Here is a 26,027-nt window from a genome sequence, read left to right on the forward strand (position 1 = left end):
CTAAAACATCCATCCATAAACTCGGCAAATGGTGGTAGATGAAGGAAGTTTGGGTTCTACTATCAAACCAACTGACAATATGGAGAGTAACCCCAACCCATGCAAGGTTTAATCCATTTGCGATGTGAGACTTTGTCCTTCACATTCTCACTAAAAACACCTGATTCTGGAAGGATGGCGAATCGGATCACAAATAATTACAAGAGAATGTGAATCCCTAAAATGTCACCAGAACAACCCTCTATCACAAGAGTGCAACTGTGCGAAAGACCATCCCGCAATTTTACGAATGTAAGCATGCAGAGTACTCGCAATGATAGCACAACCCATCAACCTAATAATCTTAACTCAGCAATGTCTCTCTAAAACAACATGGATGCCGCCGTTTGATGAGTAATGTACAAGAGATAATTAGAAATTTAGATTGTCGAGGAAAAGATGAAGCAACACATGAACCATGTCAAGTATGGAACAAGATAAAGCGATAATCTAGAGAAAGACCACACAATTAAGTAAGGATGAAATAACAAATGACTGGCATGTACATAACTCGTTGCTCACTCAGCACTAGCAAAATTTGAAACTATACTCTTAAGTTCATTCAGACCAGAATTTCACAAAGGCGTCTAAAAAAGCTTTAAATACATCCCAAAGTGGGTTACCTTCTGGTCTTTTGGACTTTTTAGATGCACCTTCCCATGATTCACTGCCCAAAGAAACAATTGACAAGAAAAATTAATCATCCTGAACAATCTTGTCAAATTTCCTAGTTTTGTGAAGTAACTGAACTGGGTTTACAACATATACTTACAGATTAATTCTGTCTAAAGTTGGTTTGCTTCCCTTAGTCAAACTGCTGCTGGTCTGGACATCAACTTCATCTTCAACCACAAGCACCTCTTTGGTTTTCAACAGCTCGCTGCTACCACTGGTACCGTTGATATTCTTTGCATGTAAACTATCTGGAGCTTTATCAGCCTGTTAATATGCACCAACAATTTAACGTTTATTGGTCAATGAATCTGAAATTTCCACTCCAACAAGTTTTGAACAATAATAGGTATACCATTCTTCATATCATTGTTAAGGAAAACAGAGTTCTTCACTCAACATGGTATGGACAATCAAGTTTTTGCTATCGCTATTAATCTAAGAGACAATGGTACAACAGTAATAACATCATGGTTAGAACTAGATAATACGTATCACAATATGGATACTGAACACATCTAATCCACAATTGTGAAAATTCAAAAACATGACAATATTGACAGTTCAGTTGTGAAGTTTGGTTGGTAATTATGACAAAAATGATGAAAATCTACACAAGAAGACATTCCAATTTAAAACTACCTTAGATCCCTCAGTCAGCTGGCTTTGTTCAAAGATCTCAGAGGTTGGAACATCTTTATGAGGTGATTTGACACTAAGGTCTGTGCTTCCTTTTTCATGCACAATACCTTCATTAAAGGTTGAGGAATTTGAGCTTTCAAGTGATGGATCTATGGCATGTCCTAGTGCTTCATCCACCGGGTTGGATTTGCTTTCAACCAATGGACTTGAAAGATTTATTGCTACATTATCATCCATGTTCTTCATGGAACTTAATCTATCCACTGGCGAACTATCAACACAAGCTGACTCCATCGCTCTAGTTCCTTTGTCCTCAGTAGACTTAGTCAAATCTGTTACTACTTGTAAACTTCTATCCAAGCTCTCAGGTTTCCTAGTTACTGGCTTTAATGGGAATGTCTCCACTATTACATCTGCTGCCACCTTAGGCCTAGATGTTGCCAGAACTTCTTCACCATTCTTCTTTGCTTCCATAGGTTCAACTGGTTGCGGCTCTGTACATGTTTGTACCTGCCTTTCTTTCACTTTCATATCTACCTCGCTGCCATTGATTTGTCCACTTCCAAAACTCTGATATTCAGGCTCAGTACAATGCTCATTAGAAACTATAGATTCAACAGCAACATGCTTCTCTATTTCCACTGGTCCATTTACTTCTAAATCTGTACTTTTCAGTTCATTAAATTCTCTGTCATTCACTTCTACTTGAGTACCGTTGATGATTCGCCCATTCTCAAACATCTGACGTTCAGGTCTAACTAAATGCCCATCAGAAGCGAAAACCAGTTCTTCAATTGCACCCTGATTTTGATTGGTGATGAACTGTGATTCATTTGATGACATTGACAAAGAATTTTGTGGTTCTGCAGCAATGGTTCCCAATGGATTGAGTTCCCAGAACTGATCAACAGTCTGCTCCTCTACAGTAAACTTAGCAGGACCAAGCACTCTATTCTCCTGGATTATATCTCGGACAATTTCTCGTACTGTGTAGAAAGATCCACCAACTTCTTTGTGGGTCAGATTAAGTGATGGGAAACTCCCATTGTTTAGTTTCTGGTACCTGTAAGCAAGACCATTAGACAGGCTGCACATTCTTTTCAGAAATCAGAAATTCAAAAATATTAAGATGGATGTGGAAGTCAGTGTTAAATGAGCAAGGGTCGCTGTATCTCCATCGGCACCCGGATGCAGTGTTAAATGAGCAAGGGGGCCATAGAAACTTCTTTTCGAACGACTCCACTCAAAGTTGTTTGGGAGCATATGCTCCTATCAACTTTACCCGGGACACACAAAAGAAGTACTTTGATCCTATTAGACGGGGGAGGGTGAAGAAGCTAGGACAGAAGGGTAGAGTTCAAGAGAGCAAAATGCGTTTAGGAACGTGGAATATAGGAACCTTAACGGGAAAATCTATGGAAGTAGTGGAAGTTATGGTGAGGAGAAGGATAAATATTATGTGCCTACAAGAAACTAAGTGGGTTGGTAGTAAGGCAAAGGATCTAGAAAACTCAGGGTTTAAACTTTGGTATTCGGGCACAAATAGAACGAGAAACGGTGTTGGCATCATCGTGGACAAGACCTTGGTACAAGATGTTGTAGATGTCAAGAGGGTAGGAGATAGAATCATGGCAATCAAGATTGTAATAGGACAAGAACTTATCAATGTGATTAGTGCGTACGCACCTCAAGTAGGGTTGGATACGAGTTCGAAGGAGAAATTTTGGGAAGATCTTGGAGACTTGGTGCAAGGAATTGCTCAGACGGAGAAGTTATTTATAGGAGGAGATTTAAATGGACACGTGGGCAGGGAGACAGGCAACTATGGAGGTTTTCATGGTGGCCATGGTTTTGGAGAGAGAAACGAGGATGGGGAAGCTATCTTGGATTTTGCAATGGCATATGATCTCTTCTTAGCCAACACCTTCTTTAAGAAGAGAGAAGAACATGTGATCACCTACAAGAGTGGGTCGTCAAAAACACAAATAGATTTTCTTCTAATGAGGAAAGGGGATCGTATAACTTGTAAGGATTGCAAAGTTATACCAGGAGAGAGCGTGGCTAATCAACATCGCTTGTTGGTGATGGATGTACATATCAAAAGAGTAAGACAAAAGAACAAGACTTGGAAGTGCCCAAGGACTAGATGGTGGAATCTAAAAGAAGAAAAACAAGTCATTTTCAAAGAGAAGGTAATCACCCAATGTGTGTGGGATAGAGAGGGGGAAGCTAGCCAAATGTGGGATTCCATGGCTAGTTGTATCCGAAAAGTAGCAAAAGAGGTATTAGGAGAGTCCAAGGGCTTTGCCCCACACCAAAAGGAATCTTGGTGGTGGAATGAGGAGGTACAAACAAAGGTGAAGGCTAAGAAGGAATGTTGTAAAGCCTTATACAAGGAGAGGACCGATGAAAATGGTGAAAGGTATAGAAAAGCGAAGCAAGAGGCGAAGAAAGCTGTCAGAGAAGCTAAGTTAGCGGCTTACGACGATATGTATAAACGACTAGATACCAAAGAAGGAGAGTTGGATATCTATAAATTATCTAGAGCAAGGGAAAAGAAGACAAGGGACCTAAACCAAGTGAGGTGCATCAAGGATGAGGATGGAAAGGTTCTTGCTACAGAGAACGCGGTTAAAGACAGATGGAGAGGTTATTTTCATAATCTTTTCAATGAAGGACATGAAATGAGTGCTTCTTTAGGGGAGTTGAGTAACTCAGAAGAGTGTAGAAACTACTCTTTTTATCGTCGAATCCGGAAGGAAGAAGTGGTTGTAGCTTTGAAGAAGATGAAGCATAAAAAAGCAATAGGCCCAGACGATATACCAATCGAAGTGTGGAAACTTTTGGGAGAGACAGGTATAACATGGCTCACTGACCTTTTCAATAGGATTTTGAAAACGAAGAAGATGCCAAATGAGTGGCGAACGAGCACTTTGGTGCCTATCTACAAGAATAAGGGCGACGTACAAAATTGCATGAACTATAGGGGTATTAAGCTAATGAGTCATACAATGAAGCTCTGGGAGAGAGTCATTGAGCATAGATTGAGGCAAGAGACACGGGTTTCGGACAACCAATTCGGGTTCATGCCAGGGCGCTCAACCATGGAGGCAATCTATCTCTTACGAAGATTGATGGAAAGGTATAGAGATGGGAAAAAGGATTTACACATGGTCTTTATAGATTTGGAAAAAGCGTATGATAGGGTCCCAAGAGACATTCTTTGGAGGATTTTAGAGAAGAAAGGAGTACGAGTAGCATATATCCAAGCTATAAAGGATATGTATGAAGGAGCAAAGACTGCCGTAAGAACTCATGAAGGACAAACCGAAAGCTTTCCCATAACTGTAGGATTACATCAAGGCTCATCCTTAAGTCCTTACCTTTTTGCGTTGGTAATGGATGAGTTAACAAGACATATTCAAGATGATATTCCTTGGTGTATGCTTTTCGCAGACGATATAGTGTTGATAGATGAAACTCAGGAAGGGGTAAATGCAAAGCTTAACCTTTGGAGAGAAGTGTTGGAATCTAAAGGTCTTCGCCTAAGCCGATCAAAGACAGAATATATGGAGTGCAAGTTCAGTGCAAATGGAGGCCAAAACGAGTTAGGGGTGAGGATCGGAGATCAAGAAATACCAAAGAGCGACCGTTTTCGTTACCTAGGATCTATCTTGCAAAAGAACGGAGAATTAGATGGAGATCTCAACCATAGAATACAAGCTGGATGGATGAAGTGGAAGAGTGCATCCGGCGTGTTATGTGACTGCCGTATGCCACTGAAGCTCAAGGGAAAATTTTATAGGACGGCAATAAGGCCGGCGATGCTGTATGGCACAGAATGTTGGGCGGTGAAACATCAACACGTACACAAAATGGGTGTAGCGGAGATGAGGATGCTTCGTTGGATGTATGGGCACACAAGAAAGGATAAGATTAGGAATGAGGATATCCGGGGTAAAGTAGGAGTAGCCGAAATTGAAGGAAAGATGAGAGAAAATCGGTTATGGTGGTTTGGACATGTGCAAAGAAGGCCTACTGACGCTCCGATTAGAAGATGCGACGATGGGACAGAGGTTCAGGGCCGAAGGGGTAGAGGAAGACCTAGGAAAACTTTGGAAGAGACTCTAAGAAAAGACTTAGAGTACTTGGATCTAACGAAGGACATGACACAGGATCGAGCACAATGGCGTTCTAAGATTCATATAGCCGATCCCACTCAGTGACTTGGATTTTCCAAGTCTCCAACCGAGAAGTTTTCCTCACTCGGAAAATTAAGGGAACACTACCCCAACCTACATGCTCCACTCAGAAAGCTTCAACATACAAGCTTCAACAAAAGAAAATTCAAAGAACTTAGCGAAGAAGGCTTTGGTGTATTTAACACAATACGTTGAAATGAAGGAAAGCTTATTTATTGATATCCCCGATAAGCTACAAATATGTACATATACAAGAGTCAAAATAAACACACAAGAGGGAGCCTTCACAAAGGTTGCTTAGGAGAAGTCTTAGCAGTCGGTAGAGCCCCAGAAAGAGAAGGCACCGGAGGGGGATCATTTGGAGCCTCAGTACTGGACAGAACCCTAGAAGGAGGAGGCATCAGAGGTTGATCATTTGGAGCTTCATTACGCGGTACAGCCCCAGAAGACGAAGGCAATAAATGCCTTTGGAACAAACCTACAAATCTCTGATGATCAAGTAAAACCTGACCATCAGTTTCCTTCATCTGGTCAAGCTTCCTCTTCATGTTTGTAGCATAGTCATGTGCGAGCCGGTGCAACTGTTTATTCTCATGCTTGAGCCCTCTAATCTCCTGTTTGAGACTCATCACTTCAGCCGCCAATGATTCAACTTGGCGGGTTCGAGCAAATAGGCGTTGGGCCATATTAGACACAGAACCTGCACACTGAACACTGAGAGCCAGCGAATCCTTAACAGCTAACTCATCAGACCGTTTGGAAAGTAGTCTGTTATCTTTGGGAGTGAGAAGGTTCCTGGCCACCACCGCAGCGGTCATATCATTCTTCATCACGGAATCCCCAACGGTAAGAGGACCAGTAGGGGAGACGAAGGATGGGCGCCATATGTTGTCTGGAGAAGGCGGGGCTGCCTCTTCAACAAGGTTCAAGTCAAAACGACGGTCGGAGGGGCCAGACATTTTCAAAGGTGTTGAAGAGAGAAGAGGTCGGACAAATCAAGATCTTAGAAGTGCAAGAATGAAGCTTCTACTGGTGGAGATTCAAGTGTGCTTTGGAACTTAATGCCAGCCCTTATAAAAATCTGCACTCGACGGAGCTTCAGAAATCGAAGAGGCGCCTGCTCAGAAATCGAAGAGGCGTTTGCTTTCTCAAAAGCTGGGCTGCTTAGAGATCACGAGGGTTGATCTCAGAAATCTAAGAGGCGTTTGCTTTCTCAAAAGTTGGGCTGCTCAAAGACCACGAAGGCTGGTCTCAGAAATTGAAGAGGCGCTCGCTTTCTCAAAAGCTGGGCTCCCCAGAGACCACGAGGGCCGATCTCAGAAATCGAAGAGGCACCTACTTTTCCAGCCTTGTCAGCACCTGTCACACGCACACTCAGCTTTGCGGAAATTATGGGCATTCTGTCGAAGACTTCTGGGGAAGTAGAAAACACATGAATCTTACTGTTCAATCACCCACTTCCCACACGCAACAATAGCTCATGGGTACCACAGAAAACTTTGCCAAAGTTCTCTGCCAAAGTTGAGCACGTGAAGCTTGCAGCTCCCACTACATCGCTCTGACCAAGAAGGGTAAAAGAATAGCAAAGAAACAGCACTAACAAAGTTTAGACCCATAAATTTTGAAGGTCTAGCTACCATATTATTACCCACAAGGGTAAAGGAACAGTACCACTGCTGGATAATTGGACAGTCCCTGTGTGTCAACCTCTGTGCTTCGTGGCAAGGTAGACTAGCAAACATGCCCAACCTTTACTCACATTCGAGAAAACACTCCCAATAAGATTGCTTGCTCCAAAATCGAAGAGGCACCGTCCTCCGAATCTCGAGAGCCAGACTCCCAACATGACTACTTTCTTAAAAATCGAAGAGAGGGTAAAGGAACAGTACCATTGCTGGATAATTGGAAAGTCCTTGTGTGTCAACCTCTGTGCTTCGTGGCAAGGTAGACTAGCAAACATGCCCAACCTTTACTCACATTCGAGAAAACACTCCCAACAAGATTGCTTGCTCCAAAATCGAAGAGGCACCGCCCTCCGAATCTCGAGAGCCAGACTCCCAACATGATTACTTTCTCAAAAATCGAAGAGACACTGCTCCCCGAATCTTAGAGAGCCAGACCCCCAGCGTGACTGCTTTCTCAAAAATCGATGAGGCATCGTTCTTCGAATCAATCGAAGAGGCGCTCGCTTTCTCAAAAGCTGGGCTGCTCAGAGACCACGAGGGCCGATCTCAGAAATCGAAGAGGCACCTACTTTTCTAGCCTTGTCAGCACCTGTCACACGCACACTCAGCTTTGCAGAAATTATGGGCATTCTGTCGAAGACTTCTGGTGAAGTAGAAAGCACATGAATCTTACTGTTCAATCACCCACTTCCCACACGCAACAATAGCTCATGGGTACCACAGATAACTTTGCCAAAGTTCTCTGCCAAAGTTGAGCACGTGAAGCTTGCAGCTCCCACTACATCGCTCTGACCAAGAAAGGTAAAAGAATAGCAAAGAAACAACACTAACAAAGTTTAGACACATAAATTTTGAAGGTCTAGCTACCATATTATTACCCACAAGGGTAAAGGAACAGTACCACTGCTGGATAATTGGAAACTCCCTGTGTGTCAACCTCTGTGCTTCGTGGCAAGGTAGACTAGCAAACATGCCCAACCTTTACTCACATTCGAGAAAACACTCCCAACAAGATTGCTTGCTCCAAAATCGAAGAGGCACCGTCCTCCGAATCTCGAGAGCCAGACTCCCAACATGACTACTTTCTCAAAATCGAAGAGAGGGTAAAGGAACAGTACCATTGCTGGATAATTGGAAAGTCCCTGTGTATCAACCTTTGTGCTTCGTGGCAAGGTAGACTAGCAAACATGCCCAACCTTTACTCACATTCGAGACAACACTCCCAACAAGATTGCTTGCTCCAAAATCGAAGAGGCACCGCCCTCCGAATCTCGAGAGCCAGACTCCCAACATGATTACTTCCTCAAAAATCGAAGAGACACTGCTCTCCGAATCTCGAGAGCCAGACCCCCAGCATGATTGCTTTCTCAAAAATCGAAGAGGCATCGTTCTCCGAATCTCGAGAGCCAGATACCACAGACCACTTTTTCAAAGTGCTCTGACAGAGTTAAAACATGTGAAACTGACAGCTCCCACTACCGTGCTATGACCAAGCAGGGTAAAGGAATAGCATTACTACTTGTTAGGGAGACTCCTATATATGTCAACCTCCATCCCCAACGGACAGGCAGACCTGCAAAAATGCTCAACCCTTCATCATATCTGAGAGGGCACTCCCAACGAAGCCTTTCGAAATATTCAGCTTTCTTTCCCCCCGATAATACCTCTGCAAACAAGCTATACTAGAGCAAGAATATCTCATATCATCAGGGTTAAAAGCAAGAGTATCCCATATCATGCTTTTTCCCTGTCTTTTCCTTTGGCCTTGTTTTTACCTGCAAGACAAGGAGAAAGAGAGCAATCAGTCAGCACTTGGAATCAAGCTTCCAGCCAAGAACTGACTGCCTGGAACCCCTTACCTGATTACTTACCTGGCATTGCTCTCGAGTACTCATCTTCAACATCTTATGTTTCCAGGGAAGATTCCGCATCTGCTTGAGGAACAGATAGGGCAAGTGCGAAGGATACAAGGAAGCATGTGGAGACAAGTGTAACAGCACACGTGCCGATACATCCATTACTCTGTCAAAAGCAAAAGTATCCCATATCAGCAGGGTGGAACGTACTCTAGATTTGATGGACTTGTTTTGACCCTCAAATTCTTCAGTCGGCCTTATACTCTGGAGGAAACCAGAAAACCCTCCAGCTCAGTTCAAGAATAAGCCTGTGGAAAGTTACTTCTTCAAAAGCAAAAGTATCTCATATCATCTCTTCTCATTTTTCTTCTCTTTATCCTTCATGCTGCTGCAAGATGGGGAGAAGGTGAACAATCAGTCGGAGCTCTGATTGCTTACCTTGTCTGTCACCTCTTTTAACAGACCCCCTAGCTCGGCGACTTGGGGGACTCCTACTACATGGTTTGTATCGCGCTTGACCAAGCCTGAAACTACAAGTAAGCTTCAAGTGAAATTGATACATTACCTTGTGCATCTCCACCAGTTAAAGATACCACCCCTGGATGGAGGAAGAGTACTTCCAGAGAAGATGCCACATCTACCTATGAGACAGATAAGGCAAGTCAAGACGACTCCACACTCCGATACTTAGAAGTTTCGTGATTACGAGATCATTCTCCCACAATATTTCTTAATGTCATTTGTACTAAATCATTCACTTGTACTCACTAAAGGAGAGCTTGAACCTATGTACTTGTGTAAACCCTTCACAATTAATGAGAACTCTTCTATTCCGTGGACGTAGCCAATATGGGTGAACCACGTACATCTTGTGTTTGCTTTCCTATCTCTATCCATTTATATACTTATCCACACTAATGACCGGAGCAATCTAGCGAAGATCACAAAAAGCGACCGTTTTCGCTACCTAGGATCTATCTTGTAAGAGAACGGAGAATTAGATGGAGATCTCAACCATAGAATACGAGCTGGATGGATGAAGTGTTAGAATGCATCCGGCGTGTTGTGTGACCGTCGTAGGCCACTGAAGCTCAAGGGAAAATTTTATAGGACGGCAATAAGGCCAGCGATGTTGTATGGCACAGAATGTTGGGCGGTGAAGCATCAACACGTACACAAAATGGGTGTAGCGGAGATGAGGATGCTTCGTGGGATGTGTGGGCACACGAGAAAGGATAAGATTGGGAATGAGGATATCCGAGGTAAAGTAGGAGTAGCCGAAATTGTAGGAAAGATGAGAGAAAATCGGCTCCGGTGATTTGGACATGTGCAAAGAAGGCCGAATGACGCTCCGGTTCGAAGATGTGACTACGGGACAGAGGTTCAGGGCCGAAGGGGTAGAGGAAGACCTAGGAAAACTTTGGAAGAGACTCTAAGAAAAGACTTAGAGTACTTGGATCTAACGGAGGACATGACACAAAACCGAGCGCAATGGCGTTCTAGGATTCATATAGCCGACCCCACTTAGTGGGAAAAGGCTTTGTTGTTGTTGTTGTGGATGTGGAAGTCAGTGGCAAGAAAATACACAATAACACTACAATATACCGATCAAAATACTCCCATCAACTTCTAACAGGAACAGTTCTCCTACTGCATATACCAATCAAAAGTTGGTCCTACTAAACACTACACAACCATATGTTTTATTAGTTTCCTTACTATTATTTTCTTCGGTTAAATGGACTGTAAAGAACACAAACATAAAATTTTCTTAAAAGAGTGCTTCGCCCATGAGCGGTAGGTCTCGGGTTCGAGACTTGGGAGCAGCCTCTCCATAAATGGGGGTAAGGCTAGCCGACATTCACCTCTCCCAGACCCTGCGTAAAGCGGGAGCCTTGTGCACTGGGTACGACCTTTTTAGTGCTTCAACAAAATAAATTTTCTAAATCATTCTGGTGAACAAATATATATATATATATATATATATCAAAGCATCATACGTCAATCAATTTGGCAGGCACTAAATCGCAAGAAAGCATTAAATTTCAAAAGTTGGTCAAAATCTCAAAGTGAATATAATGGCTATATATATTGTATATCCACTTCTGTATTCACAATAGTTACATAAACTCAACAGATAAATGACTAAAATCATAGCTTAAATAAGATTTTGACAAGCTTATCCGGAAGCTAGAAACAGGGATCCAGAAACTGTCCATACCTTAAAACTTAAAAGCATACAGATGTACTAGGATCCTACTCAACTACAATATCAAGAGTACAAGGAAACAATCATGATGGACGAGAAGTAATGCTGGATCAACAAATTTCAAAATAAGATATTTCATACAAGCATATAGAATTCATTTATATAAAATTATCCTGAGTAAAGGGTAGGAGAAGATTAGTGCCCGTAATCCTAGTAGATTTCATCAGAACTATATTGGTTACAGGATTAGTGACTTCTCTTTTCTTTTTCACATAAGTTACGATGGTAGAAAATTTGAAACAAAGAAACTATGATGTGATTACTTCTTTATAAAGGATTCAACCATTGCCTTCCTCTCTTCCTTTGAACGCCGAATTCTGGACCTCCTTCCTTCAGATTCATTGTTTTTAGCAAGGGCAAATGTCTGCCCAACCCAACTACCCTTTACAGAATGCATTACACTGAAATTCAAACCTGCACATGTGCAATCTTTGTGAGATAAAGAAAAGTTGCATGTAAAAAATCCTCATGAGAAAACAGACACAAACAATCTAAGACTTGACGTTGAAAAAATTGATATGCAAAAATCATATTTATCTTTTTGGATATTTGGATGATGTCTAAGTAATTAGTATTAGCGAGTAATAACTGAAACAAAAGAAAATGTGAAAAGAAAAGAAACAATGTGATATAAAACAAAACAGATCAAGTAATAAGGAAAGGCCAGTGAAGCCAATTCTGAACATTAACACAGAAACCGTCATGAGTCACATTAGTGAAGAATGGAAGCTCAACTGAGTCATGAGATGAAAGAAAAAAATACATAAAAATTTATACCACCTTTATCTTATTTGATACAGCTTATAGGGAGAAAAAGAGAAAAAGCGATGGCAAAATTTCATTTGCACATGAACCAAAAAAAAAAAAGTGAGCACAATGACACCAGAAACTGACCCAACACTCCTGGGAATCATGATTCGTTTGCAATTTTCAAATGGTATGAAAATATTGGTATTCAAAACAAGATCTTAACTACAGAAGTGTAAGTTCATCTCCTCAAGGGTTATAAACTCTGTTTATCATAATTTTGAATTATCTTTCTGGGTTTCAAAAATTGAATATTTACAAATTTCTGTCATTTCATCTGAAATTCAGCAAAATAGACAGTCACCAAAGCGAAAATTAAAAAGAATCCAAACGAATCTTTTCTTCGATCAACCGAAAGATTATACGGTCAGCTTTGAGTAACTAAGTGAAGAAATTGAGTGGAAAAACATACACTATAACGGGTGTTGTGGGTGTTTGTATATATGTGTACAAAAGAGTCACGATTTGAGGAGGAAAAATCAACAGACAGTGACAGAAACAAAATCCAAGAGCAACCCACATGGGAAAACTTCTATATCAACAAAACCCAACAAATCAAAACATGGATTTTACGCAACTCAAGAATTTGCGGCTGCCATGCCACTAATTATGCATAAATTCCAACAAATAGATTACAAAAAAGAAAAAAAATCTGGAAATTACAGTCACAGTAAAGCATAAATAATGGGGAGAATGAAGAGCAGAGAGAGAGAAAGAGAATCACCTGAAGCGATGGGGAAGGATTAGGTTTTGGGGTTTTTCCAAAACCCTACTACTACTTACAGAGTGAGAGATGACAGAGAGCGAGAGAGATAAAAGAAGAAGCCAAAAGTCAAAATATATACACACACATATATTTTTCTTATGTAATCTTATATATAAAGCCAATGAAAAAGGTAAATAGTGATTTTAGTGTCACAAAACTACAATAAAAATATTTAGACAAAAATATTCTCAAAACAAAAAAACTTCAAAGACATCCCAAAATAATGCATCAAATATTTCTCAAAAAATAATAATAATAATAATGCATCAAATAAAGTAGGGGCATTTTCATCATTTTAACAATATTTTTTTAATAATTAATTTTTTTTGTGGTTTGTTTGTTTGTTTTTTTTTTTTTTAATAAGTACCGCACAATAGGTTAGCAATAATGTGATTCAACTTCTCTATTTTTAAGCATGTTCAAAACATTTTAAGAGGCGTGTAAAGCCAGTTATAAAAAAAGGTATTTCGCACGCTGATAACAATGTGATTAAATTACATTAAATTAGTTGCCAAATGATTTTTTTTTAAACAAACGATATTATCTACACTAAGGGGAATGTGGTAGGCTTAGCCTCACAATTGTTTATTAAATATTATTTTCTCTATTTTTAAACACGTTCAAAACATCTTAAGAGGCGTGTAATGCCAATTATAAAAAAAAAATTTCACACGCGGATAATAATGTGATTAAATTAGTTGTCAAATGATCGTTTTAGCCCTCTGGCCCTCCAAGAAATTAATATTTTAATGAATAGTGCAAGGCCATATTTCTTACCATCTCCAATCGAGGGCCAAAGGTCATAAGGTCAAACATAGCCCTGTCACAAAAAAAATCATCTCCAACCAAGGGCCAAACATAATTTATTTTTTAAATTTAAAAACTATAACAACTTAAATTTAAAAATTACAGCTTAAATTTAAAAACTACAAATAAAAATTTTTTAATATTTTTTTTTAATTTGGCCGAAAAGAAAAATTCAAATCCAACGATAACTGACGTCAGCTGGCCGTTGGATTTGAATTTTATTGGGCTATAAATAGGGTGGATATTGGGCTATAATTCACACACCTTTGAATTCAATCTCTTTCAATTCAAGTTTGCAATGAATTCCAACTTTGGATCCTCTTCGGATTTCAACTAGGGGTCCTCATCCAATTCCAAATTGGAAGAAAAATAGGCGCAGATGAGACGAGAAGATGAGGAGTTTGATGAAGAAGATGAAGCATGGCGCAACACACAATATGTGGCAGCTATGGCTGTGTCCGTGGTGTGTCAGCCAACTAAGGAACAACCTCAATGGGGTGGCTTTGTTGCTAGTCACTTTTACAAACCACGAAACAGAGCGATGGCGCATGCCAATCTGATGAACAACTACTTCAACCCTAACTTGGTTTACACAGAAGAGGATTTCAAACGTCGTTTCCGGATGAGGCGTCATGTGTTCAAGCGTTTACTTCATGATGTCCAGCAAATCAATCCATACTTTCAACAGAAGCTGGACAAAGCAGGCCACCCTGGTTTCTCACCTCATCAAAAGGTTACTATTGCACTTTGAATGATGGCCTATGCCTCCTAGTTGATGCGATGGATGATCTATACGGTATGTCTGAGTTTAATTACATGCCTTGATACTCTTGCTGAATTCTGTGACACAATTGTTCATTTTTACAAAGAGAAGTACCTCCGTGAGCCAAATCAAGAAGATCTGGATTAGCTCATTCGCAAAGCTGAAGATCGTGGCTTTCCAGGCATGATAGGGTCATTAGACTGCATGCATTGGAATTGGAAGAACTGTCCCACCGGATGGCAATGTGGCTTTAGCGGAAGGTCGAGAAAGCCAACTATTATGTTAGATGCGGTTGCCTTATCTGACACATGGATCTGGCATGCTTTCTTTGGAGTCCTTGGATCCCAAAATGACATTACAGTTCTTGGGCGTTCACATCTCTTCAATAACCTGACGGAAGGTAAATCATCTCAACTTGACTACTACATCAACGGTCGTCAATATAATATGAGGTATTACTTGGCAGATATCATCTACCCAAAGTGGGCGACACTTGTCCAAGCAATTCCAAACCCTGCAAATGAAGCCAAAAAGTGTTTTACCTTACACCAAGAGGCATACCGGAAAGATGTTGAGAGAGCTCTCGATATTCTACAAGCACGGTGGAAAATTATCAAGGAACCGACAAGAGGGTGGAGTCAAGAAAATTTGGACTCTATCATTGCATCATATTACACAACATGATTGTGTAGGATGAGCAAGATGGGTATATTGATGGATAGTCGATTACAACCAAGAGGATCCAAATAGTCATGAAGGGCTCGTGCAAAAATAAATGATGGGCCTAATTTGCCTTTCAATCCAAGAACTGACAATATCTTTTTAAATGAGTACATGAGGCGTTATAGGATGATACGCTCATGTGCCACAAACAAGTACCCACAACTAGATCTTGTTGCACATTTTTGGGCCAAAAGAAGATTGGAGTAGGCGTTCAAGTTTTATGTTGTTGAATGTTTTTAAAATTGTTGTTTAAGTTTCATGTTGTTAAATGTTTTTTTTTATGTTGTATAATTTTTATGTTGTTTAATGTTATTTAATGTTGTTTAATATTGTTTAATGTTGTTTGATGTTACTTAATGTTATTTAATGTTGTTTAATATAGGAAGCTATAGGAAAAAAAAACATAGAATTTAAAAAAAAAAATTTGTAAAAAATATTTCAAAAATTTTTTAAAAAAATTCAAAAATAACGACTAACTGACGTTAGCTAGTTACCTTTGCATTCAAATTATAGCCCAGCCGGTTGGCCCTTTGGCCCTTTTTGGTCTAGTGGGGCCCACGAGCCCTTTGGCCGGTTGGAGATGGCCTCAGGCTTTGAGAGGCCGGGCGGCGCAGGTGTGTAATTATTTAAGTTGGAACTTGGAAGGGGTGGTAATTGGAAAATTCATAAATACTCAATCCGGGTCACATCAGACTGTCTTTCTATAAAGGGCAATTGGAACCTATGATTGTAAATTTGATTTAGGTTAATTGAGACGCAACAAAACGTAAAAGGTAAAGTGAAATTTTGTGTAAAATACAATGAGTATACTTAAAATTAAGCGTTAGAAGAACATAAAAGTATATTAATGGAGTGCCTACAAAACCTTAGTTGCAGTTTATCAACCCCCATTGGGATGAGAGATCTCCTTTCAACCGATGGATGAATACATGAAAAATGACGATCATCTATATCATCAATAATGTCACTGAGACAATATATTGATTGTAAAAGAGTTTCTCTAGAACCAAAGGACTTTTCAATGCAAACATGATACGATTATTACACTTGTAACCAAGATAACATGCATATACATAGCACTCTCCTAATTGAACAATAAAATCGATGGTTGATTCAATGTCTAAAAATTCAAAACAAGAAACTGCCAACAACTGCTTCATTCTGATCAAAACTTCCTATCAACATTACCAAAAGAATACATGATGTTGTCAACTGTGAAAAAGAATTTCAACGAATGTCGTGTGTACTGCTAAGAAACTTAATATCCTTGTGCGACTTGAAATGCGAAGGTTAACGCCTCACATACTAAGTGACCTGCGATCGCTGAAAAAGCTACCATCTTCCATCCACCTTGAGTATCTATATTCCGTCAGAGGAAAAATACCTACAAAATTCATCTTTACAGACCACGCTGTCGATGTTAGAAAGAACAAAGCTCGTCCTCAATCTTTGAGAGTTTTTTTTCCCACTCCACAGTTGAGAAATAGCTGTATCGCAATTCAAGTGTGACGAAAACTAGACAATTTCAACTAAAACTATAACCTTTATATCCTCCAAGTGTCTTTTGTTTGTATCCATGCCTCATTCTTTCGAGTAATTTTTCTTTTATTTTCCTTTTCTTGTCCATCTTTAGCCTATATCTCTCTTCCATCTCCTCTTCATAAATTCATTCCCAATGCACTTCCCCGGTGAGTGGCCACAGCCACATCTCCCTTGGATGATCACCGTCATCTGCAGCTTCTGCTAAATCCTCATCCATACTCTTTAGCAATGTACTATCAAAATACTTGGCCCACATAAATCCTTTCCGTAGCTCAACTGGGTGCTGCTCTTCCAGTGAACCAGACACTGGATCTATTAAAACCATCTTTCGTCCACTATGATAAGCCCAGACATTAACAAAGACTTCTAATACCCGATAGTAACAATGCTTTCTCTGTTGACATTGTTAAAAATGTAAGTGATGAATGTTAAACTCCAAATGAGACCAGAAAACGTGATCCAAATAACGTACCTCAAGTTCTGAGGAACCCAACAGACACATATTTATATTGCCAGAATTGGTGTGCAATGCATCCAAAGAATCAACAAATATCATGTAGCTCAAATACAAAATTTCAGTTATAATAACCATCCACAAGTTCATTTTCTATCAGAAGCTGTAACAGAATAAAACAGAAATCGTAGTGATTAGATTACCTAGAAAACATGATAAACTCAAGGAATGAGCGAGTTGGCATCACCCAACTATGCAAGGCAGATCAGTGACCACCATCTTATGGCACGGGAAGGAGAGCTTCTGTATTAGATGGCAAGGTATACATCCAGTGAAATGCATCTTCAAAAACATTTCTGCATTCGAGTGGACAAAAATTATACTCTTATCTTGATGTATTAATGAACTCATAACTATAAGACAAACACAGACCCAATGGCATTTGTATTACGGATATAAGAAACCTTAAGTGCCTTATAAATCTGTGTGAAGATCTATATGAATCCACGTTTTGCGGATGTAGCCATGTAAGTGTGTGGTTGTGTTCAGTATACCAAAATTTTATTGCATATAGTAACGCAACTGGAATCGTTCTTCTGTGGATTTGGTTCTAAGTGTACCATTGGCATTGGATGACAACAAGGAACCTCATGTTCTCATAATACCAGCCATAACAATATCCATTGTTTAAAAGGACAAATTCTTCTATTGGACAGCCCTATGCACCCACTGTCCCACCCATTGTGAGAGACTGGCTGCATACGACTGCCTCACCAAAAAAATCCTCTTTATGTGGAGCATGGCATCACATATTAGATTTCCAAACCTTTGACAACAATCACAGCTATAACTTAATAACCAAATTTTCAACTAATATTTCGTACAAGTATCAACAATGTCCCTTATTCAAGATGTCACATACGGACCAAAATGTGAGTGCATCTTCATTTCCTGTCACCCCACCATTAATGTTCAAGCATCCCCAAAAGTATATTACTTTACCTTTTGTGTTGTCTTGTATTGCTTCTTCCAAAACTCCTTCAGCTTTCTTGGACAAAGTCACCTGCTTGAAAAACAATGATGAATATGATGGCAAACTAAAGAACAGTACATGCCTGCATGCATTTATGAAGTGTTTGATTGATTGAACTAGGACTGGATTGGGTTATTTAACACCAATCTCAGTCTAGACCAAACATGGGGTTAATTAACAACTGCATAAGCGGGACCTCTCTGCGGGGCTTATTTTGGGCCATTTAAAATGAAGGCCTAAATATAACCAACCAAACCCGAGCCAAACCAATCCAAGCCAATCCAATCCAAGCCAATCCCTACAATTAGTCCAAGCCAAGCCAAGCCAATGCTATGTATCAAAACGTGCTCTAAAGACTATATTTATATACACACACGTGTACGAAAATACATACATCAATCATTATATACAAGTTTAAATACTTGTAGCATATATGTTTCCATGTAACTATACTTTTGTTCTATTTTCTATGACACCAAAACCATTCCAAGGAATCCAGAGTTTTGTGTATCTATATAGGTTATGTATGTCTATAGGCAATTACAAACGTCATCCTTACAAAATATTAGACAAGTTACGAAGCTATTTATAATCCTGATTATTCTTTGTTTCTTCAGAATCTTGTGTTCATCTGTTTGCTTGGATAACAAGTCTGGCAATTAGATGACTAAATAGTTTTACACTTTTGTTGATTTTTTTACAGTTTAGACCACTGGCCACATTGCATTGTGGAACTTAATGACATTAGACAAATGCTTCTGAATAATTTCCAACCAAAAATAAGAAATACCTTCCTACCAGTTGCACGCCAAGTTTGAAACCCAATCCAAGGTCGCTGATGAACTCTGTCAACCTTGTTTGCAATAGCAAACATTCCACCAATCTCACCAAGAATGTTGCGATAGTAAGTTTCATTCAACGGGAAACCGGTCAACAGAATCGACATCATTTGATGTTAACCTCCGTGCTCCTTTTGACTATCACATACATTGTAGGATAAGTTAAAAAACATAAGAAAGAACTGGAGATTTTGAAAAGAAAAAAAAAACAAAAAACAAAATTTCTAGCTTTTAATGAAATGAAAGCATACAGTAAAGGCAAGAAACTCACGAGGCTCAATCCACGGTACAGAGTGCCGTGGTGCAAGAATGGCCAGGTTCTAAACCCACTGTATATCTCATAAATGCATATTGTCTAGCCTATCCTCTCAAATTCACCCTCATCCCTATCATTTGCCTCAAATCTAAGCTTTTCAGCTTTTCGGGCCTTACGATATATGTCATCCCAAAAACCAGGATCTTTCTCCATTCTTTCTGATAGCTACAAGCAAGAAGAATGTCCTGTTTCAGCTGTCTTTTGAGAACTACCTCACTAAGATAAAAAGGGGGGAAAGAAGAGGCAGGACTGAACTAGAGACACACAAGTTCTGTAATTTCAGGAAATGACATACCTCCTCCATTTCTAACGTCTCATATACTTCAGAGCTTTCAAATTCCTTCAAGATATCCCAATCTAATTGAGTTGGAATATCTAATGATGAATCCCAAGTTATATTATCAGAGATTTTTGGTGAGTAACCAAAACCCAACAAGTCTTCTTCTAGGGCATTAACGATACAAGTGTTATTCCAGGATGACTGCTCGTCAATGTTCAGAATATTTCCTCTTCTATAATCTATTTCATTCCCAAACAAATTTCATTCCCATGTACCCTGTTGAAGCTGAGAGATTGGCCCCTAGCAGCAGAGCATCTGATGGAAAATTTAACACATTCTCCATAAGCCTTGCATAACCAGTGATACATTCTGATGCCAACAAGTTCATAACAAGCAGTCTTCCAGAAGAAGCAACCGTTCAAGCAAATTTTGAAAGTTTCTCATTTGAAATCATAAGCGAGAAGCGTTCATTAAAGCATCAGGATTATGCTTTCGGAACAATATCATGTGAACTCCATCAACCACCTGTAATATCACAAATGTAAAAGACAATAAAAGACAACTTGACATGATAAGAAAATTACTAAAAACAAAGAATTTGAATGAACTCACATATTCCTTCAAGATACAAAATCAGGCACAATAACTGGGATCCCAAAGGTCATGGCACGAATAAGCAATGGCGGAAAAACATCTTGTGTAGAACCGTAAAGAACAATGTCAGCCATTAATAACACACTGTTGACATCACCATTCAAGCCATAATGTCGCACAGATCCTTGAAGAAGTCCCAGATGTGAAGCAGCTTCCTAAACAACAGATCAATGGATCAAAATGGATCATACATAGTCTTATGAATAAATGCCAGTGAATGAGTAAAACAAGTCAAAAGAATAACCAGATATCACAACGAAATACAAAAATGACGTCAGTTTCAGTCATTGTTGTCATTCTGTCAACAATCAGATTCATATCACAATTTTTTTTTTCAGTTGCCACTGGCCACAAAAATCACTTTTTGGAAAAATTAAGGCATTTGAATACATTTAGATAAGATGCAAGAAGCTCAAATATGTCATAAGTACTGGGACAACATCATAATTGATTAAGGATAATAAACTAGAAAGCATTAGCATATCCATCAGAGGAATTACCACATAAGAAAACAAATTTGAACAACCTTCCTGCATCATCCCTCCTTGAATATTTTATTAGCAGTGGTCCTATAGAATGCATCGCCACATCATAGTCCCATGAAAGCTCATCGTAGAAAAAAGAACTTCCAACAACTACAACCAGCATATCACCTTCACTAAACTCATTGCTCTTCATCAACTGATTCTTGGAGTAGATTTTTCTGTAACTTTCCATAACCCAAACTTCTATTGGTGATCCAGGAATGACAAAGAAGTTTCCAGTGTCAAGTACACTATACAACATCTGACACATGATGGAAAGAAAAAATAAGACAATTTAAGAAACCACATAATGATTATTTTGCAAGATAACTAGAAATACGGTGTAACCAAATATTTCAAGAACAAAAGAAGGCAAGATCTATCGGCATACTAAAATCTGGAAACACGATAATGTTAACTCTGCTAAAAGCACTTTTCCAATGAGAAATAAGATGTTTCAGGTGTATTTTCTTGAATTATCCATATCAGTGGTACTGAACAAAAAGGCTCATGCATAAGGCTGCATGAATCTAAATCTCACTAATCATAGCAAGTCCAACTGAATCTAAATCTCACTAATCTAAATCTCACTAAGTAAAAGTACTAGTGAGTACGCTTTTACCTTTCATATGCTTAACTAGGGTAAGCTGCTGTTATAAAAGGAAAAAGAATGAGAAAAGAGACGGCGGAAAATTCTATACGAGAAAATTTATATTGTCTCCGAAAAAAAAAAACTAAAAGATAGACAAAAAGTGAATATTAGTTAGTGGAGTAAACCATAGCTTAAGTTTATAAAAATAAATAAACAATAGGTGACTTAATTTTACTGCCCAAGGTGTACAAGGTGGCCCAGCCACAAAGTAAAAAATCAAAACAGATGAACGCAAAGGCCTATGCAGTTAACAAAACACGCACATGTTGATGAACGAACCCAGTTGGCTGCAACAGCCACCATGAAAGCAGGCCAACTACCTTCAAAGTCACCAAAACCACCACCAGAATCACAAATAAGTTGAAAATTTAAACCACGTAGAGAAAAGCATATCATCAAGCCACCACAACCAACAACATACATTCCTCTCAAGTCCCTAACCTTTATAATAAACAGTACTTCAAATCTGATCCAAGATTCGCCTCCGAAGACTACCAGAACGAAGCTTTGATTCTGAAAATTCCACCACCAACAAAACGATTGTGGTGGAAGGAGGCAGTACAATGACCCAAATTGAGATTGTTAAGGCATGATCCTCTTCGACCTTTGAAACAATATGGACCTGAGAATAGACAACTAGGGCAAGAGGCCAATAAATCAGCCCAATAAAACTAAAGGAAGCAATTTCGAGGGCTATAAGTGATCGCTTAATGGTCTAGCTCTAGGTCGAAAATCTTATCATAAAGTACTTTCCGACCATTTGAGCCAAGTCGATAAACTAAATGCGGTGTATTCAATTGAGACCTAGAAATAGGCCTACTTGGAACTCTAAGTAATGTGTTGACGATTTGCAAGAGCAGAAGCCTATGAAGTGATAAAGGTTGTTAGACCAAGCTCGGGTATAGGTTTCCTTAAACCCCAAGCCCGAGCAAGAGGCTCAATACGTATTGGCCCAGGAAAACTGTTACACCCACCCCTAATTTAAATTGTATTTTCACTAAGTTTGAGATTATCTTGCTTTTAAAATTGTTTTGGTCTTAAATGGTGTGCCCAAGGGGCCCACCCTTGAAATTTTGTCCCCGGTCCCCTCTCCTTAGATGCCACGTGGCATTCTTCTCACTCTCTCTGCTCTCATTCTCCCCGAGTTCCCTCTCAGTTTCATTTCTATCTCTCTCCCTCTCGGTGCTATTCTCTTCGACAAGAGCACACACACACACACCCATACATATATACACACAGCCATCACGAGGACTTCACCATCATCTTCATCCTCTAAGCTTCATCTTTTTCTCCCTCACTTTCTCTCTTTCTTCTTCTCCTTCACTGTGCCACACCTATAACCCATATCCTAAAATCATCATCAAATCACAATTTCGAAATCACCATCATCTTTATCTCGTCACTACAAACTCAACCATAGTCTTGTCATCTTAGAAGTCGAACCATGAAGCCCCGTACACGAGCTCCGACGCAGACCGCTGCTTTCGAGGTAATTTCAGGCTAAAACATGGCAAGTTGGCTGGTGTCAAGGTATCCATCTCTTCATCTCACTGAGTACTACAACTTTCCTTTTTGTTTCACCAAATTTCGTTGAGTATTGAAGAAGTTATACTCATTTGAATCTAACCCAGTTTCTGGCGACCTCCGAGGGTTTCGAGGCATTTTCCGGTCAAACCATAGTGAGTTAAATGTGGTGTGAGGTACCATTCTTTTCGTCTCTTCGAGAACTATGATTTTTGTTTTTAAATCACTCGATTTCATTGGGTATTGACAAAGTTATGGCCGTTTAAAGTTGGTGTAGCTTTCCGGCCAAAATCCGGCCTTCTCCTTCCTTTGAATCCAGCAACCAAGAAATCCCAAGGCCTTTGGGCCTTTCCTGCCAAGCCCAACCCAAAACCCATTTCAGTTTTTATTATTTATTTTATTTATTGTTTTAATGTAAAAGGCCCTTGGGCCATTTTAAATCAGGGCCTTCGGCCCGTCCTTTTTAAAACCTCAACCCATTTATTTTAAAGCTTAACCCATTTTCCCTTAAACCCATTTCTTTTTAAAAACCCAAAGGGCCTTAGGCCTGTGCATCCTAAGCCAACCCTTTAAACCCCATTACCCTTAACCCTAACCTGTTGAAACCCTTTATAGGGAATATTCCGTCAGGGAATATTCTAGGAATATTCTATTGACATTTATGTGCTTAGGAGCAATATTTGTGACGTTCATTTTCCCAAATTCAATTGTTATAATAGAGTTTTATTAATTGGACCATTTATGTGCTTAGGAGCAATATTTGTGACGTTTCCGTGGTTGCTAGTTTGCGTGGCTCTTCGGCGGCTAAGTATCTGTGAATGGACCCCTCCTAAAAATGCATGTTTTGATAGTAGAAATGCATACATGAAAAGCATGATTTAATGATTATGTTCTATGAAACGCTTTGAGATAACATGCTTACTGAGGCTAGTTTGAATTATTACTATTTTTCCTATAACCCGTGTTCTTATAGAATATCCGGGATGACGATATGATATTTAGAACATGTTTCGAACACCTCTTTATAGTATAAATGATAGATGACTTTATACTATGAAGTTGCTTTTCAAAATATATATGTTCAATGGTTTTGTACTTACCTAGTGGTCCTTTCCGCTACAGGACATATGGATAGATTCCGGTTCGTCCCAGGCAACGGTTTGGTGTTGGCATAGGGCCTGAAGTGTGTTTCCTCTGGCTATTTAGCACAGGGACGGGGAACCGGCATGGGGCCTGAAGTGTATTTTCCTCTGACTGTCTGCTCAGGGACGGGGAGCCGGCATGGGGCCTAGGGGTTATTGGACATTCAATAGTGATTATTATATATACAAGTTATGATTTGAGACATTGCACGGCATGCTAGGTTTTGGAAAACCTATGTTTATCATGATATATATGTGTTTTCATAAAACCTAGGGGTTAGTATGTGGATAACTGTTTTATTATATCTATATCAACTTGGTCACTCATGTTTGTTTTGCGCCCCCTTCAGGACTTAGAATCGAGGCAAACAATCCTGACGTCCAGGCACTTCCGCATCGACATCTTCGAATCATCTCGGTGTAGGATCCATTACTTTATTCATTCAATTTTTATATTATTTATTTTAGTGTTCTAGTTAGTTGAATGCTTTGAACACGTTCCTTAAATGCACATTCTTTATTCTTTTATATTTATAAGTATTAGTTATCCCTTGTTTTCAGCATTTGCACTCAATAAATGGCTTTCGTCACCCTCAAGTGTCGGTCAGCGCGTGTTTATCCTGGTATTTAGGGAATATCGGGATCGAGTTGTGTCAAAAACATCAATCAACTCTAAACAAATGTCACTTCATCTCCACATGTCGAACGAATAACGAAGCGTTAATAGAGATGATGATCTCGATTCTGCACACCTTTCCGTACATAAGTGAAAAGTTGATTTTGAAATGGACGTCATTTACATGAACCAAATTTGATATCCAAAATGAAGGAGAGATTATTGAGTGTTGTAGGATAAGTTGTGGGCAAGAACGAAAGAGGGAAAGGGAAGGAGATGAGAGGGTGAGTAAAAAATTAGGGCTCTGATTTTGGGTAAACTATAGAAAATTAGAAGAACAAAAAGAAAAGCAAGTAGAAAAGAAGACAATATTTGCAATATATTGAAAAACAAGTTGAAATCGCCACTGGTTCGATTGCCACTAGTTAGACCTACCAATCGGGTTGGAATCGAGTCTAATCTAGAGACTAGCATCTGGGTCGTTGGACCAATTATGGGTTCGGTTAGCTAGAGTAGGTTTGGCGCATGGGCGTAGATTTAAGTTGGTCATCTAGGACTACAAGTTAACCTGAGAAGAAAGATCGTTGGACCAGAGGTTGTGAGAAGAGAAAGACAACAATCGTAGTCGATCAAGCATGTAATGCTGCTGAAAGAATGAAGCTTATTCTCTCATTCAGAGACTCGTAAGGAGTTTGAGCACATAAATTCAGGTAAGTTTATAAATGTTTGTGTTTTGGTTGTACTATCCACTTTGAACACATAATTCTTCCTCGTTGCAATTATAGGCTTTGTAGCTAATTGTTTTTGCAACTCATTCTTAGTCGAGTACCCAACCAGTCACATTTAATTTTTTCTAGTAGTAAATAACGGATTACGAGACTTTCTTAAAACTAAAAACTAGAGGTTTAGGGTTCGAAACTCGATGTTGGTTTGAAAGCCAGACTTATGGCCAAGAGAGGCTGAAATACCTCTGTGAGTTTTTCCATCCCCCAAAAAGGGTGGATCACGACTTACTACCAGTTGTCATTTTTTTTTTAAAAGAAGGAAGCCATATTTTAAGGTAATTTAAAGATTGTGCTTAAAGGGTATATTAATATTTTTATATCAAATTTTGGTTATAATTATCATAAAATTAAAATAGTGGCTTTAATTGGATCCAAAACTGATTACTTTTTTAAATTTCCCGAGTTGTGGAGGGTAATTAGGGTGTTTTAGAACTT

At 39.3% G+C, this 26,027-nt stretch overlaps 2 protein-coding genes across 2 annotated transcripts; both read right to left on the reverse strand.

Moving 5' to 3' along the window:
* Positions 1-490: 490 nt before the first annotated feature.
* LOC126628143 (uncharacterized) lies at positions 491-13,033 on the reverse strand. Its single transcript, XM_050297729.1, has 5 exons — positions 12,897-13,033; positions 11,629-11,779; positions 1,354-2,416; positions 812-978; positions 491-706 (listed from the first exon to the last, which is right to left on the reverse strand). The coding sequence occupies exons 2-5, from the start codon at positions 11,760-11,762 to the stop codon at positions 598-600; spliced, it is 1,473 nt and encodes a 490-aa protein (XP_050153686.1). The 5' UTR covers positions 11,763-11,779; positions 12,897-13,033; the 3' UTR covers positions 491-597.
* Positions 13,034-16,756: 3,723 nt separating this feature from the next.
* LOC126630049 (uncharacterized) lies at positions 16,757-21,948 on the reverse strand. The gene is given in 15 exon segments (XM_050300219.1): positions 16,757-17,167; positions 17,246-17,333; positions 17,431-17,611; positions 18,122-18,290; positions 19,051-19,180; positions 19,182-19,237; positions 19,371-19,580; positions 19,711-19,989; positions 19,991-20,160; positions 20,163-20,220; positions 20,308-20,324; positions 20,327-20,511; positions 20,822-21,135; positions 21,248-21,343; positions 21,805-21,948. Coding segments are annotated over 15 exon segments (2,508 nt in total).
* Between the last annotated feature and the right edge of the window lie 4,079 nt (positions 21,949-26,027).

Source organism: Malus sylvestris, chromosome 7, assembly GCF_916048215.2.
Source record: "Malus sylvestris chromosome 7, drMalSylv7.2, whole genome shotgun sequence".
Lineage (NCBI taxonomy): Eukaryota > Viridiplantae > Streptophyta > Magnoliopsida > Rosales > Rosaceae > Malus > Malus sylvestris.

Bases quoted from the DNA above. Each gene is read 5' to 3' on its own strand.
- LOC126628143 (XM_050297729.1), bottom strand. From the start codon at position 11,762: ATGCATTCTGTAAAGGGTAGTTGGGTTGGGCAGACATTTGCCCTTGCT. The intron at 979-1,353 runs GTAGTTTTAAAT...GCATATTAACAG, and splicing joins AGCTGACTGAGGGATCTAAG to GCTGATAAAGCTCCAGATAG. The intron at 707-811 runs GTAAGTATATGT...TTCTTTGGGCAG, and splicing joins ACTTTAGACAGAATTAATCT to TGAATCATGGGAAGGTGCAT.